This window comes from Lactuca sativa, chromosome 3, assembly GCF_002870075.4.
Source record: "Lactuca sativa cultivar Salinas chromosome 3, Lsat_Salinas_v11, whole genome shotgun sequence".
In the NCBI taxonomy this organism is placed as follows: domain Eukaryota; kingdom Viridiplantae; phylum Streptophyta; class Magnoliopsida; order Asterales; family Asteraceae; genus Lactuca; species Lactuca sativa.
Window position 1 is genome coordinate 276,326,218 of NC_056625.2, and position 17,940 is coordinate 276,344,157.

At 35.0% G+C, this 17,940-nt stretch overlaps 3 protein-coding genes across 3 annotated transcripts; all 3 read right to left on the reverse strand.

Annotated features, from left to right (window-relative positions):
* Positions 1 to 824: 824 nt before the first annotated feature.
* LOC111917658 (cytochrome P450 82A4) lies at positions 825 to 2,889 on the reverse strand. Its single transcript, XM_052770106.1, has 2 exons — positions 1,905 to 2,889; positions 825 to 1,671 (listed from the first exon to the last, which is right to left on the reverse strand). Exons 1-2 carry the CDS (start codon positions 2,859 to 2,861, stop codon positions 1,036 to 1,038), a joined length of 1,593 nt encoding a protein of 530 aa, XP_052626066.1. The 5' UTR covers positions 2,862 to 2,889; the 3' UTR covers positions 825 to 1,035.
* A 5,313-nt stretch (positions 2,890 to 8,202) lies between these two features.
* Positions 8,203 to 10,257, reverse strand: LOC128133099 (cytochrome P450 82A4-like). The gene is made up of 2 exons (XM_052770107.1): positions 9,274 to 10,257; positions 8,203 to 9,040 (listed from the first exon to the last, which is right to left on the reverse strand). The coding sequence occupies exons 1-2, from the start codon at positions 10,228 to 10,230 to the stop codon at positions 8,405 to 8,407; spliced, it is 1,593 nt and encodes a 530-aa protein (XP_052626067.1). The 5' UTR covers positions 10,231 to 10,257; the 3' UTR covers positions 8,203 to 8,404.
* A 5,305-nt stretch (positions 10,258 to 15,562) lies between these two features.
* LOC128133100 (cytochrome P450 82A4-like) lies at positions 15,563 to 17,627 on the reverse strand. Its single transcript, XM_052770108.1, has 2 exons — positions 16,643 to 17,627; positions 15,563 to 16,409 (listed from the first exon to the last, which is right to left on the reverse strand). The coding sequence occupies exons 1-2, from the start codon at positions 17,597 to 17,599 to the stop codon at positions 15,774 to 15,776; spliced, it is 1,593 nt and encodes a 530-aa protein (XP_052626068.1). The 5' UTR covers positions 17,600 to 17,627; the 3' UTR covers positions 15,563 to 15,773.
* Positions 17,628 to 17,940: the final 313 nt, after the last annotated feature.

Sequence of the window (17,940 nt, forward strand, 5' to 3'; positions counted from 1 at the left end):
TTTCCATGTTGGATGAACAACAAAACATTGGTATCTTTCTTTTGGATATCTCTATTTGTTGAGCTTCATTAGTTTCCGTGTGCGTATGTTGGATATAAGACCAAAATAACAAACTCCTTTTATTACTGTTATCACTCACGAAATGTATGAAGAAAGGAAGAAGAAAGGTTTTTTCTAATGTAATAAATTAAATGTGCAGCAATCTGAAAAGTAAAGAGCAAAAAAACTATTTTATTCATAGCACTAAAGGCTATATATAATCATCTTAGATACACACGTGACCCATGAAAGAAGCCATGCTAATTGTTCTACCAGAAGACTCGGTACAAGCTAAGGACTGGTACAACTCCATATACTTGGGTCAATCTAGAAGCTAAATTCTAAATAATAAACTACTAATTAAAACATAAGATGATATAAATTCATAAATACTCATTAAAACTAAAGTTCCAATCATGCATGCATATAACGGGTGAACCGATGACAACCGAACCGATTAATCCAGGCAACAGCGTAATCATTCTGTAAAAAATCCCATATCTCTTCTGACTTGGAAAGGATATTTTTTTCATGCTCAAAAACACATAGTCTGAAAATTGGGATCAGAAGCTAAGCCATGCTAATATATAGTAGTGTTGACTTGTACCATTTTAAAATTGATATAAAGCAACTATTATGCGTGCAACATAGCTAGCTCTGATAACACAATGTTCGTGTAATTAAACAGCAAAAATTTTCATGCTAATTATCGATGCTTAAAATGTAAATAAGGGATGGCTCTATATACAGAGCATATATATACAAGCAGAAGAAACTAGAAAGCATTGCATGAAATAATGAAAATCCAAAACAAAGTAGTATCCATTGCATGAAATAATGAAAATCCAAAACAAAGTAGCTAGTATGACTAATTAACAAGCTGTTGATAAGATAGTAAGAAGACTTTGTGATTTTTCGGGATTAATTGTCTTGGAATGGTTGTTCAATAAGACTAGAGTGTGGGCGCATGGTCGGTGATGATTCGAAGCAGACGTATCATGCAGCAACTGCAGGGTACATATCAAGGGATAAACGAGGCGCCAGAAGGACCTCAAGTGGGATGGCTTTGCTGATAGTCACTCCAGCGCTTTCACTCATATCAATGGGTTCTTTCGATGGGTTTTTAAGCACAAATTGTTGTATTAAAGTAGCTAAAGTTATATGCAAAGACCGAAGAGCAAAGGGAATAGCAGGGCATACTCTTCTACCACTACCGAAAGGAAGCAATTCATAATTGTTTCCCCTGACATCAACATGTTTATGACTTGTCAAGAATCTTTCTGGCTGAAATTCTTCAGGATGTGACCATTTATTAGGATCATGTTGAATTTTCCAAAGATTAGTCAATAAACGTGTGCCTTTAGGGATTTTGTAGCCACCAATAACGCAATCCTCCATGGACTCATGAGGAAGGTTTAGAGGTCCAGGTGGGTATAAACGCAGTGTTTCTTTAACGACTGCGTCAAGGTAAACAAGGTTCTTCAGGTCCGACTCCTCTACTGCTCTCTTCCTTCCAACATGCTCATCCAATTCATCTTGGGCAATTTTTAATACTCTTGGGTTGTTGAGCAACAAACATAAAGCCCATGTTAACGTTGCAGACGATGTGTCCAATCCCGCAGCTAAAACAGTCTGCAAGTTTGAAGTTAAAACAAATTTCTTATATTAGCTAGATTTCAAGCAACATGCATGCATGCTGATAATTAATTTTGTTTGTTTGCACAGCTTATCTTTATATTTGCCACTGAAAACTGTTGCAAATACGTACTATAATGAATGTGGAAGAAACTATATATAATTAAACGATTAATTAACAAACTCTAGCTAGTAATAGTATGAGATATAGAAAGATTAATAAGGTTTACCAAACATGTAGCCTTGATTATGGTATCATGGTCAAAACCACGGAATTCCTCTGGGGAGGCACCTTCAAGAACGGAAATCAGAACATCCATGAAGACTTGGCTTCTTTCATGTTGCTGCGCATGCTTTTCCTCCGCCCTCACTCTCTTGTGATCCTCTAGCCATCCTGTTACAATTCCGTACATCTCTTCTCCTGTCATCTTCATTTTTTTCTCGTATCCTCCCAGGTCCAAAGGCTTGAGATATGGAATAAAATCAGACACCACAAATGTGCCCAATAACACAAAGAATTTCCTTATCACTTTTTGAAATCGAACCCCTTCTTTGTCATCAGGTGAAAACCTTTTTCCTGAAACAACCCTGACCACAACATTTAATATCAAGTTCTGAAACCATTGTTTCATATCCACCTTTACCATGTCGGAACTTCCACTCTCTTTATTCTTTACCCAAGCATTATATATATCTCCCATGGATGCTTTAACCTCTGAAGCACGAAGAGGTCCAAGCATCTCCACGCGTCGCTGAGAGAGAACCTCGAGTGTCAAGATCTTGCGCACTTGTCGCCAGTAGTCACCATAAGGAGCTAGAGCCAAGATGGCATAGTTATAGCCCATGTGTTCTACTGCCATTGACTTGGGTCGACTTGCAAACACCTTATCATTTGTGGTAAAGCACTCTTTCGCCATCTCAGCGTTACTCACCACCAAAACATTGTGAACACCAAGCTTGATGGTGAAAATGGGGCCATATTTATCTGCCATGCCACCTAAGACCCTGTGAGGTAGTTCAGCTCCACCTAGAAGGCGCAGGTGTCCGATTACCGGCCATCGGCCCTTTGCTTGAGGTGGTTCTCTGTTCTTCACTCTCTTTCCTTCTAAGCTTTGCAGCAGGAATTTTAGTAGCAAAGAAAAAACAATCGCTGCTATAGAGGCTGAAAATGGGAGAAACAGCTCCATGCTTTCTACGTCCAGAATGAATTATGAATATGATGATACACAGGGATCATAATATATAGAGATTGAACTCCCCGGCTGCTAACGTTTTTTATATATATTCAAATGGTATGGTTCTAATAATGTAAAAGTCAACAAATTTGGCTGAAAAGTTTGCTCGATACAAGTGTGTTATTAAACTTAATGATCATTTAGCATAAATATATATTTAAGAGGGAATATAATTTAAGAATGACATATATTTTATGTTCTTGTGTCAAAAAAATCATAGAATCTTTCAGTTGTTGAATTAGATGTATTTTGAGCAAATTAAATTTCATCTATTTGTCACCTAAAGGCTTTAATATCAAAATATTTCATTTCAATTCCTTTGAATTCCTTTTTATTCCAGCTTGATATTAATTTATTCTCTAAATAATAATGTATAAAATGATATATCAATGATTTGCACTAAATCATATTTTTTGAGAAGTGCAGTTTTATAAAAGAAAAGGGCATTGGCTTCTAGCCGTGCAAAGTATAATGTAAGAAATTGAAAAAAAAAAAAATCATAGGAAAAACCTTAATACACAGTAAAATCCAAATGCCTCAAATAAAGTATACTAGCAAAGAATCAAAGGCTGACAGACTCTGAGAATCAAAGCGGGTGAAAGATTCAATCAAAACGTGACAAGTAAACATCACCAACTCATAGTCAAAGGTGTTTTCTGATCTTCACCACCGTATTGACCAAATACCTATTAGTTGAACATTCAAATATTAGGGTTATAGAAATTGACTCAAATAACCTCTAAATATGGGTGGTATTTGTCAAAATTAAGATAATATGAGACATATATCTTCTGATATACTAACATATTGTGTTATAACTTTCAATTTCCCTTTCGAGTATATAAAAGCACTGCAAAAAAAATTAGGAAAAATGGTATTTGAGTTCACAAGGAAAGTTATGTTTTAATCTATGATTGGTATGATTCAAGCACATAAGCACTTATGAGAGAATTACAACAACTAATGTACATGTGATATATACACACACACACACACAAAAGATTCTCCAAATGCATCATTATTTCCATTGTGGTTAGGTTTATTCAGTTTCTTAATTGCATCTCATTTCTCATGTGACTATAATATTTTAAACAACCATGCGCATTCGGTTGTGGTTCTCTAAGTGTGGCTTAAGTAGAGATGGTGGGGGCAATAAGGTCTTTTAGTCAATTAGGATATGTTGGTGTTGTTTATCTTTAAGTGGGAGTTTAGATTCAGTCGGTCATCATCTTGGATCTATTTCTGTTAAAGTTAAAGCTCAAGGAGAGAACTAGCCTCTTGAAAGCTAGGATTCCAATTTGTAATCATTTATTTTTTAGTTCAATCAGTTTCTATATATATAAGTGTACAGCAGAAGTACACTTTGCTTCTTTACTTTAAAAGTAGATAGTTTTGTAATTGTTGTTATTATTTATATCCCTTTTAATTTTATAATTGAACTTGATTTGTGTGGAATGCAGTGGTGATGGTGATAAGATAGATAAAGAGGAGATCAATGGACTGAGATTCTCTCTTGGGAGCCTACAACCTTTTTTTTAACATAGTTTCTTGGTGGGTATGATAAGACCTGTTATTCAAGAAACATGGAAAACAATCAGTGAATCAACCTCGATTTGTCGAGGTAATGCAACGCTCATTTGATAATTCTTCAATTTACAAATGTTTTTCCTTACTGTATAAAGTTTAAAGATGCTAAAAAATATAAAGGTGATTTACTATTTCATATAATTTGCTTTCTCATGTCAATCATTAAGTTGGATTTGGAGTTGTGAAGAAAAAGTAAAAATAATTAGTGATAATTGCAAACTTCTACCTATTTATTTAAGGTATGCGCAAAGCTTAAATGAGCTCATATCAGCTTATTTGGATCTGGGGTATTTGCTAAAGCATCATTACCGAAAAGACTAAGGTAGTGTTTAGTATAATGGATCAGAGAAGGAAGCAATGGAATAAACTACTGCCGAACGAAGGTGATTCACTCCATTTGTTAATTTCCATTCCTTTTTTTCTTCATTTATCATGTAATGGAATAGAAAAATTGCATTGTAACCCAATTTTGTTTGTGGAATTTTAACGTCACAAAATTATCTTTTTATCACTTAATTGGGTTTTAATGAGCCTCTGTTGTCTTTTAATTTTTTTACATGTGAAAATAAAAATTCTTAAATTAAAATTAAAATGGTGTAAAGAATAAGACTTAGAATTATGCATTGTACATACATTTTTCATATATATGTTTTTATATGTTATCATTTTATTTTCCTACAAAACATATTCTTCCTCGTGATGTTTTTGGGTAGTAAATGATCAGAAATTTAGAGGTTGAATTACTCTCTATCAAAGTTGGTATTTACTTATTTAGTTGACCTTTTTGAAGTACAAATATAAATGTCTAATAATTTTTCAGATGTCATTAAGATAAATGCTTAAAATATTGTCAAAAATACATTCGGTACTTCAAGCAATCATTATGCTTTTGGACCTAACACACAGTTTATTTTGGCAAAATTAGGAATATGGTCTCATGAAAAGTCTCATCTTGGTCAATTCTGCATCCAAACTTGCAAGATATCCATATTTAGTCAATTGGCATGTCATTTGCTTCCGCATAAACTTGAACAACCTTTAAATTACAGAAATTTAAACAACCTTTAAATTACTTATTGCTACTTTTGATTTATTATGTATGTTAATAGCCACTTTCTTTCTTTTTGAATCTAGGAGGGTATAATCGGTAAGTTGACCATTAACTGTACTCAAATTTTATATTGTATGGTGCAACTTTGAGATTTTATCAAATATCTAAATATACAAAAAGTAAATTGGATATTCATAATAGTGTATGTATTTATTTTAAAAGACAATTATAAGTAAATTGGATATTTATAACATTGTATATATTAATTTAAAAACAAAATTATAAAATTACTGACAAAGCTTTAATCTTCTTAAATTAATAAATTAATAAATCCTTGTAAATTAATAGTGTTAATCTTTCACAAACATAATTTCTATGGGTTTAAACTAACAATTTTATAGTTATGGATAAAACCTTTAAGCTTCTAAAAAATATTTGTTTGCAAATGTATTATTAATTATAACATCTATTAACTTCTAAAATGATTTTACGTTGGTTTCGTGTAGTACACATTTATAACCTAGTTTATATAATATTTATAGCTGAGAATGAGAAAAACGGGGAGGCCTTGGCCCCCCTAGGCCTCTAGAAGCTTCCGTCACTGACTGGTGCACTACAAGAAATTAGAGTATTACTGGCGACGGGCGTCGTCGCTAAAGGTCGAAAATGTCGCCGCTAAATGATCACTACTGTTGGTTCGTCGCTAATGCTCCACTGGTCGCCGCTATTGCCTTCTGTCGCCGTTAAAGGCGTGTCGATGCTAATACTATTTGTTGCCACTAAAGGTATCGTCGCTATTCGTATGTATTTGTATACATACAAATACACATACATACATAATACACATACAAAATACACATATACATACAAAAACACATACACATACAGAATTTACATACATATACATATAAATGAGCATACAAAAACACATACACATACAGAATTTACATACATATACATATAAATGAGCATACAAAAACACATATACATACATAAAATACACTCAAGATACTCATATACATAGAAATGCAAATACAAATACATATCCACATCTACAAACACAAAATACAAATACAAATACAGATCTAAAATATCAAAATTATCAAAATTTCGTCATGAACAGTGGTGGTGGCGGTATACTCCGGCGAGAAAGGTGGGGGTCTCAAAATTCCGACAACCAACACAAATTTATTAGGGAGAAGAGAAAAGGAAAAGAGAAAGGGGGAAAATGGAGAGGAAGAGAGGTGAAATATCGAAGATTTCGGTGAAATTCCGATGGGGTCGAAGGTGGTGAGTAGAAAGAAGAGAGAAGAAGGGAAAACACAGAAGTAGATCAGGGAAGAAAGTGAAGACGACGCAGATTTTATTGTCGAGGCTCTTTAGCAGCGACACCTTTAGCGGTGACACATCGGAGGGAAAACAATCCGGGGTTTTCTACATCGTTGGATCATCACTTAAATCGACTGTTGGGGTTGAAATGACGCGGATCGCCAGAACTAGCAATAGCGACGACGAGTAGCCTTTAGCGGCGACACACCGGAGGGAAAATAACGCGGAGTTTTCTACATCCTCCTAGTCGTTGGATCATCGCCTAAATCGACGGTTAGGGTTGAAATGAGGCGGATCGCCAACATAAGCTTTTAGCGGCGACATACACTTTTAGCGGCGACAAAAACGCGTTTGTTTGATGTCGCCGCTCAAAGTGTCCGTCGTGCTAAAGGTGTCGCTGCTATTGCTTGATGGTGATAACCATAGTGGATACGAAGTCTTTAAAATGTTCCATTATTCTCTAGAAACGATTATGAGGAAAGCAGTTTCATCCTTTCCATGTTGGATGAACAACAAAACATTGGTATCTTTCTTTTGGATATCTCTATTTGTTGAGCTTCATTAGTTTCCGTGTGCGTATGTTGGATATAAGACCAAAATAACAAACTCCTTTTATTACTGTTATCACTCACGAAATGTATGAAGAAAGGAAGAAGAAAGGTTTTTTCTAATGTAATAAATTAAATGTGCAGCAATCTGAAAAGTAAAGAGCAAAAAAACTATTTTATTCATAGCACTAAAGGCTATATATAATCATCTTAGATACACACGTGACCCATGAAAGAAGCCATGCTAATTGTTCTACCAGAAGACTCGGTACAAGCTAAGGACTGGTACAACTCCATATACTTGGGTCAATCTAGAAGCTAAATTCTAAATAATAAACTACTAATTAAAACATAAGATGATATAAATTCATAAATACTCATTAAAACTAAAGTTCCAATCATGCATGCATATAACGGGTGAACCGATGACAACCGAACCGATTAATCCAGGCAACAGCGTAATCATTCTGTAAAAAATCCCATATCTCTTCTGACTTGGAAAGGATATTTTTTTCATGCTCAAAAACACATAGTCTGAAAATTGGGATCAGAAGCTAAGCCATGCTAATATATAGTAGTGTTGACTTGTACCATTTTAAAATTGATATAAAGCAACTATTATGCGTGCAACATAGCTAGCTCTGATAACACAATGTTCGTGTAATTAAACAGCAAAAATTTTCATGCTAATTATCGATGCTTAAAATGTAAATAAGGGATGGCTCTATATACAGAGCATATATATACAAGCAGAAGAAACTAGAAAGCATTGCATGAAATAATGAAAATCCAAAACAAAGTAGTATCCATTGCATGAAATAATGAAAATCCAAAACAAAGTAGCTAGTATGACTAATTAACAAGCTGTTGATAAGATAGTAAGAAGACTTTGTGATTTTTCGGGATTAATTGTCTTGGAATGGTTGTTCAATAAGACTAGAGTGTGGGCGCATGGTCGGTGATGATTCGAAGCAGACGTATCATGCAGCAACTGCAGGGTACATATCAAGGGATAAACGAGGCGCCAGAAGGACCTCAAGTGGGATGGCTTTGCTGATAGTCACTCCAGCGCTTTCACTCATATCAATGGGTTCTTTCGATGGGTTTTTAAGCACAAATTGTTGTATTAAAGTAGCTAAAGTTATATGCAAAGACCGAAGAGCAAAGGGAATAGCAGGGCATACTCTTCTACCACTACCGAAAGGAAGCAATTCATAATTGTTTCCCCTGACATCAACATGTTTATGACTTGTCAAGAATCTTTCTGGCTGAAATTCTTCAGGATGTGACCATTTATTAGGATCATGTTGAATTTTCCAAAGATTAGTCAATAAACGTGTGCCTTTAGGGATTTTGTAGCCACCAATAACGCAATCCTCCATGGACTCATGAGGAAGGTTTAGAGGTCCAGGCGGGTATAAACGCAGTGTTTCTTTAACGATTGCGTCAAGGTAAACAAGGTTCTTCAGGTCCGACTCCTCTACTGCTCTCTTCCTTCCAACATGCTCATCCAATTCATCTTGGGCAATTTTTAATACTCTTGGGTTGTTGAGCAACAAACATAAAGCCCATGTTAACGTTGCAGACGATGTGTCCAATCCCGCAGCTAAAACAGTCTGCAAGTTTGAAGTTAAAACAAATTTCTTATATTAGCTAGATTTCAAGCAACATGCATGCATGCTGATAATTAATTTTGTTTGTTTGCACAGCTTATCTTTATATTTGCCACTGAAAACTGTTGCAAATACGTACTATAATGAATGTGGAAGAAACTATATATAATTAAACGATTAATTAACAAACTCTAGCTAGTAATAGTATGAGATATAGAAAGATTAATAAGGTTTACCAAACATGTAGCCTTGATTATGGTATCATGGTCAAAACCACGGAATTCCTCTGGGGAGGCACCTTCAAGAACGGAAATCAGAACATCCATGAAGACTTGGCTTCTTTCATGTTGCTGCGCATGCTTTTCCTCCGCCCTCACTCTCTTGTGATCCTCTAGCCATCCTGTTACAATTCCGTACATCTCTTCTCCTGTCATCTTCATTTTTTTCTCGTATCCTCCCAGGTCCAAAGGCTTGAGATATGGAATAAAATCAGACACCACAAATGTGCCCAATAACACAAAGAATTTCCTTATCACTTTTTGAAATCGAACCCCTTCTTTGTCATCAGGTGAAAACCTTTTTCCTGAAACAACCCTGACCACAACATTTAATATCAAGTTCTGAAACCATTGTTTCATATCCACCTTTACCATGTCGGAACTTCCACTCTCTTTATTCTTTACCCAAGCATTATATATATCTCCCATGGATGCTTTAACCTCTGAAGCACGAAGAGGTCCAAGCATCTCCACGCGTCGCTGAGAGAGAACCTCGAGTGTCAAGATCTTGCGCACTTGTCGCCAGTAGTCACCATAAGGAGCTAGAGCCAAGATGGCATAGTTATAGCCCATGTGTTCTACTGCCATTGACTTGGGTCGACTTGCAAACACCTTATCATTTGTGGTAAAGCACTCTTTCGCCATCTCAGCGTTACTCACCACCAAAACATTGTGAACACCAAGCTTGATGGTGAAAATGGGGCCATATTTATCTGCCATGCCACCTAAGACCCTGTGAGGTAGTTCAGCTCCACCTAGAAGGCGCAGGTGTCCGATTACCGGCCATCGGCCCTTTGCTTGAGGTGGTTCTCTGTTCTTCACTCTCTTTCCTTCTAAGCTTTGCAGCAGGAATTTTAGTAGCAAAGAAAAAACAATCGCTGCTATAGAGGCTGAAAATGGGAGAAACAGCTCCATGCTTTCTACGTCCAGAATGAATTATGAATATGATGATACACAGGGATCATAATATATAGAGATTGAACTCCCCGGCTGCTAACGTTTTTTATATATATTCAAATGGTATGGTTCTAATAATGTAAAAGTCAACAAATTTGGCTGAAAAGTTTGCTCGATACAAGTGTGTTATTAAACTTAATGATCATTTAGCATAAATATATATTTAAGAGGGAATATAATTTAAGAATGACATATATTTTATGTTCTTGTGTCAAAAAAATCATAGAATCTTTCAGTTGTTGAATTAGATGTATTTTGAGCAAATTAAATTTCATCTATTTGTCACCTAAAGGCTTTAATATCAAAATATTTCATTTCAATTCCTTTGAATTCCTTTTTATTCCAGCTTGATATTAATTTATTCTCTAAATAATAATGTATAAAATGATATATCAATGATTTGCACTAAATCATATTTTTTGAGAAGTGCAGTTTTATAAAAGAAAAGGGCATTGGCTTCTAGCCGTGCAAAGTATAATGTAAGAAATTGAAAAAAAAAAAAATCATAGGAAAAACCTTAATACACAGTAAAATCCAAATGCCTCAAATAAAGTATACTAGCAAAGAATCAAAGGCTGACAGACTCTGAGAATCAAAGCGGGTGAAAGATTCAATCAAAACGTGACAAGTAAACATCACCAACTCATAGTCAAAGGTGTTTTCTGATCTTCACCACCGTATTGACCAAATACCTATTAGTTGAACATTCAAATATTAGGGTTATAGAAATTGACTCAAATAACCTCTAAATATGGGTGGTATTTGTCAAAATTAAGATAATATGAGACATATATCTTCTGATATACTAACATATTGTGTTATAACTTTCAATTTCCCTTTCGAGTATATAAAAGCACTGCAAAAAAAATTAGGAAAAATGGTATTTGAGTTCACAAGGAAAGTTATGTTTTAATCTATGATTGGTATGATTCAAGCACATAAGCACTTATGAGAGAATTACAACAACTAATGTACATGTGATATATACACACACACACACACAAAAGATTCTCCAAATGCATCATTATTTCCATTGTGGTTAGGTTTATTCAGTTTCTTAATTGCATCTCATTTCTCATGTGACTATAATATTTTAAACAACCATGCGCATTCGGTTGTGGTTCTCTAAGTGTGGCTTAAGTAGAGATGGTGGGGGCAATAAGGTCTTTTAGTCAATTAGGATATGTTGGTGTTGTTTATCTTTAAGTGGGAGTTTAGATTCAGTCGGTCATCATCTTGGATCTATTTCTGTTAAAGTTAAAGCTCAAGGAGAGAACTAGCCTCTTGAAAGCTAGGATTCCAATTTGTAATCATTTATTTTTTAGTTCAATCAGTTTCTATATATATAAGTGTACAGCAGAAGTACACTTTGCTTCTTTACTTTAAAAGTAGATAGTTTTGTAATTGTTGTTATTATTTATATCCCTTTTAATTTTATAATTGAACTTGATTTGTGTGGAATGCAGTGGTGATGGTGATGAGATAGATAAAGAGGAGATCAATGGACTGAGATTCTCTCTTGGGAGCCTACAACCTTTTTTTTAACATAGTTTCTTGGTGGGTATGATAAGACCTGTTATTCAAGAAACATGGAAAACAATCAGTGAATCAACCTCGATTTGTCGAGGTAATGCAACGCTCATTTGATAATTCTTCAATTTACAAATGTTTTTCCTTACTGTATAAAGTTTAAAGATGCTAAAAAATATAAAGGTGATTTACTATTTCATATAATTTGCTTTCTCATGTCAATCATTAAGTTGGATTTGGAGTTGTGAAGAAAAAGTAAAAATAATTAGTGATAATTGCAAACTTCTACCTATTTATTTAAGGTATGCGCAAAGCTTAAATGAGCTCATATCAGCTTATTTGGATCTGGGGTATTTGCTAAAGCATCATTACCGAAAAGACTAAGGTAGTGTTTAGTATAATGGATCAGAGAAGGAAGCAATGGAATAAACTACTGCCGAACGAAGGTGATTCACTCCATTTGTTAATTTCCATTCCTTTTTTTCTTCATTTATCATGTAATGGAATAGAAAAATTGCATTGTAACCCAATTTTGTTTGTGGAATTTTAACGTCACAAAATTATCTTTTTATCACTTAATTGGGTTTTAATGAGCCTCTGTTGTCTTTTAATTTTTTTACATGTGAAAATAAAAATTCTTAAATTAAAATTAAAATGGTGTAAAGAATAAGACTTAGAATTATGCATTGTACATACATTTTTCATATATATGTTTTTATATGTTATCATTTTATTTTCCTACAAAACATATTCTTCCTCGTGATGTTTTTGGGTAGTAAATGATCAGAAATTTAGAGGTTGAATTACTCTCTATCAAAGTTGGTATTTACTTATTTAGTTGACCTTTTTGAAGTACAAATATAAATGTCTAATAATTTTTCAGATGTCATTAAGATAAATGCTTAAAATATTGTCAAAAATACATTCGGTACTTCAAGCAATCATTATGCTTTTGGACCTAACACACAGTTTATTTTGGCAAAATTAGGAATATGGTCTCATGAAAAGTCTCATCTTGGTCAATTCTGCATCCAAACTTGCAAGATATCCATATTTAGTCAATTGGCATGTCATTTGCTTCCGCATAAACTTGAACAATCTTTAAATTACAGAAATTTAAACAACCTTTAAATTACTTATTGCTACTTTTGATTTATTATGTATGTTAATAGCCACTTTCTTTCTTTTTGAATCTAGGAGGGTATAATCGGTAAGTTGACCATTAACTGTACTCAAATTTTATATTGTATGGTGCAACTTTGAGATTTTATCAAATATCTAAATATACAAAAAGTAAATTGGATATTCATAATAGTGTATGTATTTATTTTAAAAGACAATTATAAGTAAATTGGATATTTATAACATTGTATATATTAATTTAAAAACAAAATTATAAAATTACTGACAAAGCTTTAATCTTCTTAAATTAATAAATTAATAAATCCTTGTAAATTAATAGTGTTAATCTTTCACAAACATAATTTCTATGGGTTTAAACTAACAATTTTATAGTTATGGATAAAACCTTTAAGCTTCTAAAAAATATTTGTTTGCAAATGTATTATTAATTATAACATCTATTAACTTCTAAAATGATTTTACGTTGGTTTCGTGTAGTACACATTTATAACCTAGTTTATATAATATTTATAGCTGAGAATGAGAAAAACGGGGAGGCCTTGGCCCCCCTAGGCCTCTAGAAGCTTCCGTCACTGACTGGTGCACTACAAGAAATTAGAGTATTACTGGGGACGGGCGTCGTCGCTAAAGGTCGAAAATGTCGCCGCTAAATGATCACTACTGTTGGTTCGTCGCTAATGCTCCACTGGTCGCCGCTATTGCCTTCTGTCGCCGTTAAAGGCGTGTCGATGCTAATACTATTTGTTGCCACTAAAGGTATCGTCGCTATTCGTATGTATTTGTATACATACAAATACACATACATACATAATACACATACAAAATACACATATACATACAAAAACACATACACATACAGAATTTACATACATATACATATAAATGAGCATACAAAAACACATACACATACAGAATTTACATACATATACATATAAATGAGCATACAAAAACACATATACATACATAAAATACACTCAAGATACTCATATACATAGAAATGCAAATACAAATACATATCCACATCTACAAACACAAAATACAAATACAAATACAGATCTAAAATATCAAAATTATCAAAATTTCGTCATGAACAGTGGTGGTGGCGGTATACTCCGGCGAGAAAGGTGGGGGTCTCAAAATTCCGACAACCAACACAAATTTATTAGGGAGAAGAGAAAAGGAAAAGAGAAAGGGGGAAAATGGAGAGGAAGAGAGGTGAAATATCGAAGATTTCGGTGAAATTCCGATGGGGTCGAAGGTGGTGAGTAGAAAGAAGAGAGAAGAAGGGAAAACACAGAAGTAGATCAGGGAAGAAAGTGAAGACGACGCAGATTTTATTGTCGAGGCTCTTTAGCAGCGACACCTTTAGCGGTGACACATCGGAGGGAAAACAATCCGGGGTTTTCTACATCGTTGGATCATCACTTAAATCGACTGTTGGGGTTGAAATGACGCGGATCGCCAGAACTAGCAATAGCGACGACGAGTAGCCTTTAGCGGCGACACACCGGAGGGAAAATAACGCGGAGTTTTCTACATCCTCCTAGTCGTTGGATCATCGCCTAAATCGACGGTTAGGGTTGAAATGAGGCGGATCGCCAACATAAGCTTTTAGCGGCGACATACACTTTTAGCGGCGACAAAAACGCGTTTGTTTGATGTCGCCGCTCAAAGTGTCCGTCGTGCTAAAGGTGTCGCTGCTATTGCTTGATGGTGATAACCATAGTGGATACGAAGTCTTTAAAATGTTCCATTATTCTCTAGAAACGATTATGAGGAAAGCAGTTTCATCCTTTCCATGTTGGATGAACAACAAAACATTGGTATCTTTCTTTTGGATATCTCTATTTGTTGAGCTTCATTAGTTTCCGTGTGCGTATGTTGGATATAAGACCAAAATAACAAACTCCTTTTATTACTGTTATCACTCACGAAATGTATGAAGAAAGGAAGAAGAAAGGTTTTTTCTAATGTAATAAATTAAATGTGCAGCAATCTGAAAAGTAAAGAGCAAAAAAACTATTTTATTCATAGCACTAAAGGCTATATATAATCATCTTAGATACACACGTGACCCATGAAAGAAGCCATGCTAATTGTTCTACCAGAAGACTCGGTACAAGCTAAGGACTGGTACAACTCCATATACTTGGGTCAATCTAGAAGCTAAATTCTAAATAATAAACTACTAATTAAAACATAAGATGATATAAATTCATAAATACTCATTAAAACTAAAGTTCCAATCATGCATGCATATAACGGGTGAACCGATGACAACCGAACCGATTAATCCAGGCAACAGCGTAATCATTCTGTAAAAAATCCCATATCTCTTCTGACTTGGAAAGGATATTTTTTTCATGCTCAAAAACACATAGTCTGAAAATTGGGATCAGAAGCTAAGCCATGCTAATATATAGTAGTGTTGACTTGTACCATTTTAAAATTGATATAAAGCAACTATTATGCGTGCAACATAGCTAGCTCTGATAACACAATGTTCGTGTAATTAAACAGCAAAAATTTTCATGCTAATTATCGATGCTTAAAATGTAAATAAGGGATGGCTCTATATACAGAGCATATATATACAAGCAGAAGAAACTAGAAAGCATTGCATGAAATAATGAAAATCCAAAACAAAGTAGTATCCATTGCATGAAATAATGAAAATCCAAAACAAAGTAGCTAGTATGACTAATTAACAAGCTGTTGATAAGATAGTAAGAAGACTTTGTGATTTTTCGGGATTAATTGTCTTGGAATGGTTGTTCAATAAGACTAGAGTGTGGGCGCATGGTCGGTGATGATTCGAAGCAGACGTATCATGCAGCAACTGCAGGGTACATATCAAGGGATAAACGAGGCGCCAGAAGGACCTCAAGTGGGATGGCTTTGCTGATAGTCACTCCAGCGCTTTCACTCATATCAATGGGTTCTTTCGATGGGTTTTTAAGCACAAATTGTTGTATTAAAGTAGCTAAAGTTATATGCAAAGACCGAAGAGCAAAGGGAATAGCAGGGCATACTCTTCTACCACTACCGAAAGGAAGCAATTCATAATTGTTTCCCCTGACATCAACATGTTTATGACTTGTCAAGAATCTTTCTGGCTGAAATTCTTCAGGATGTGACCATTTATTAGGATCATGTTGAATTTTCCAAAGATTAGTCAATAAACGTGTGCCTTTAGGGATTTTGTAGCCACCAATAACGCAATCCTCCATGGACTCATGAGGAAGGTTTAGAGGTCCAGGTGGGTATAAACGCAGTGTTTCTTTAACGACTGCGTCAAGGTAAACAAGGTTCTTCAGGTCCGACTCCTCTACTGCTCTCTTCCTTCCAACATGCTCATCCAATTCATCTTGGGCAATTTTTAATACTCTTGGGTTGTTGAGCAACAAACATAAAGCCCATGTTAACGTTGCAGACGATGTGTCCAATCCCGCAGCTAAAACAGTCTGCAAGTTTGAAGTTAAAACAAATTTCTTATATTAGCTAGATTTCAAGCAACATGCATGCATGCTGATAATTAATTTTGTTTGTTTGCACAGCTTATCTTTATATTTGCCACTGAAAACTGTTGCAAATACGTACTATAATGAATGTGGAAGAAACTATATATAATTAAACGATTAATTAACAAACTCTAGCTAGTAATAGTATGAGATATAGAAAGATTAATAAGGTTTACCAAACATGTAGCCTTGATTATGGTATCATGGTCAAAACCACGGAATTCCTCTGGGGAGGCACCTTCAAGAACGGAAATCAGAACATCCATGAAGACTTGGCTTCTTTCATGTTGCTGCGCATGCTTTTCCTCCGCCCTCACTCTCTTGTGATCCTCTAGCCATCCTGTTACAATTCCGTACATCTCTTCTCCTGTCATCTTCATTTTTTTCTCGTATCCTCCCAGGTCCAAAGGCTTGAGATATGGAATAAAATCAGACACCACAAATGTGCCCAATAACACAAAGAATTTCCTTATCACTTTTTGAAATCGAACCCCTTCTTTGTCATCAGGTGAAAACCTTTTTCCTGAAACAACCCTGACCACAACATTTAATATCAAGTTCTGAAACCATTGTTTCATATCCACCTTTACCATGTCGGAACTTCCACTCTCTTTATTCTTTACCCAAGCATTATATATATCTCCCATGGATGCTTTAACCTCTGAAGCACGAAGAGGTCCAAGCATCTCCACGCGTCGCTGAGAGAGAACCTCGAGTGTCAAGATCTTGCGCACTTGTCGCCAGTAGTCACCATAAGGAGCTAGAGCCAAGATGGCATAGTTATAGCCCATGTGTTCTACTGCCATTGACTTGGGTCGACTTGCAAACACCTTATCATTTGTGGTAAAGCACTCTTTCGCCATCTCAGCGTTACTCACCACCAAAACATTGTGAACACCAAGCTTGATGGTGAAAATGGGGCCATATTTATCTGCCATGCCACCTAAGACCCTGTGAGGTAGTTCAGCTCCACCTAGAAGGCGCAGGTGTCCGATTACCGGCCATCGGCCCTTTGCTTGAGGTGGTTCTCTGTTCTTCACTCTCTTTCCTTCTAAGCTTTGCAGCAGGAATTTTAGTAGCAAAGAAAAAACAATCGCTGCTATAGAGGCTGAAAATGGGAGAAACAGCTCCATGCTTTCTACGTCCAGAATGAATTATGAATATGATGATACACAGGGATCATAATATATAGAGATTGAACTCCCCGGCTGCTAACGTTTTTTATATATATTCAAATGGTATGGTTCTAATAATGTAAAAGTCAACAAATTTGGCTGAAAAGTTTGCTCGATACAAGTGTGTTATTAAACTTAATGATCATTTAGCATAAATATATATTTAAGAGGGAATATAATTTAAGAATGACATATATTTTATGTTCTTGTGTCAAAAAAATCATAGAATCTTTCAGTTGTTGAATTAGATGTATTTTGAGCAAATTAAATTTCATCTATTTGTCACCTAAAGGCTTTAA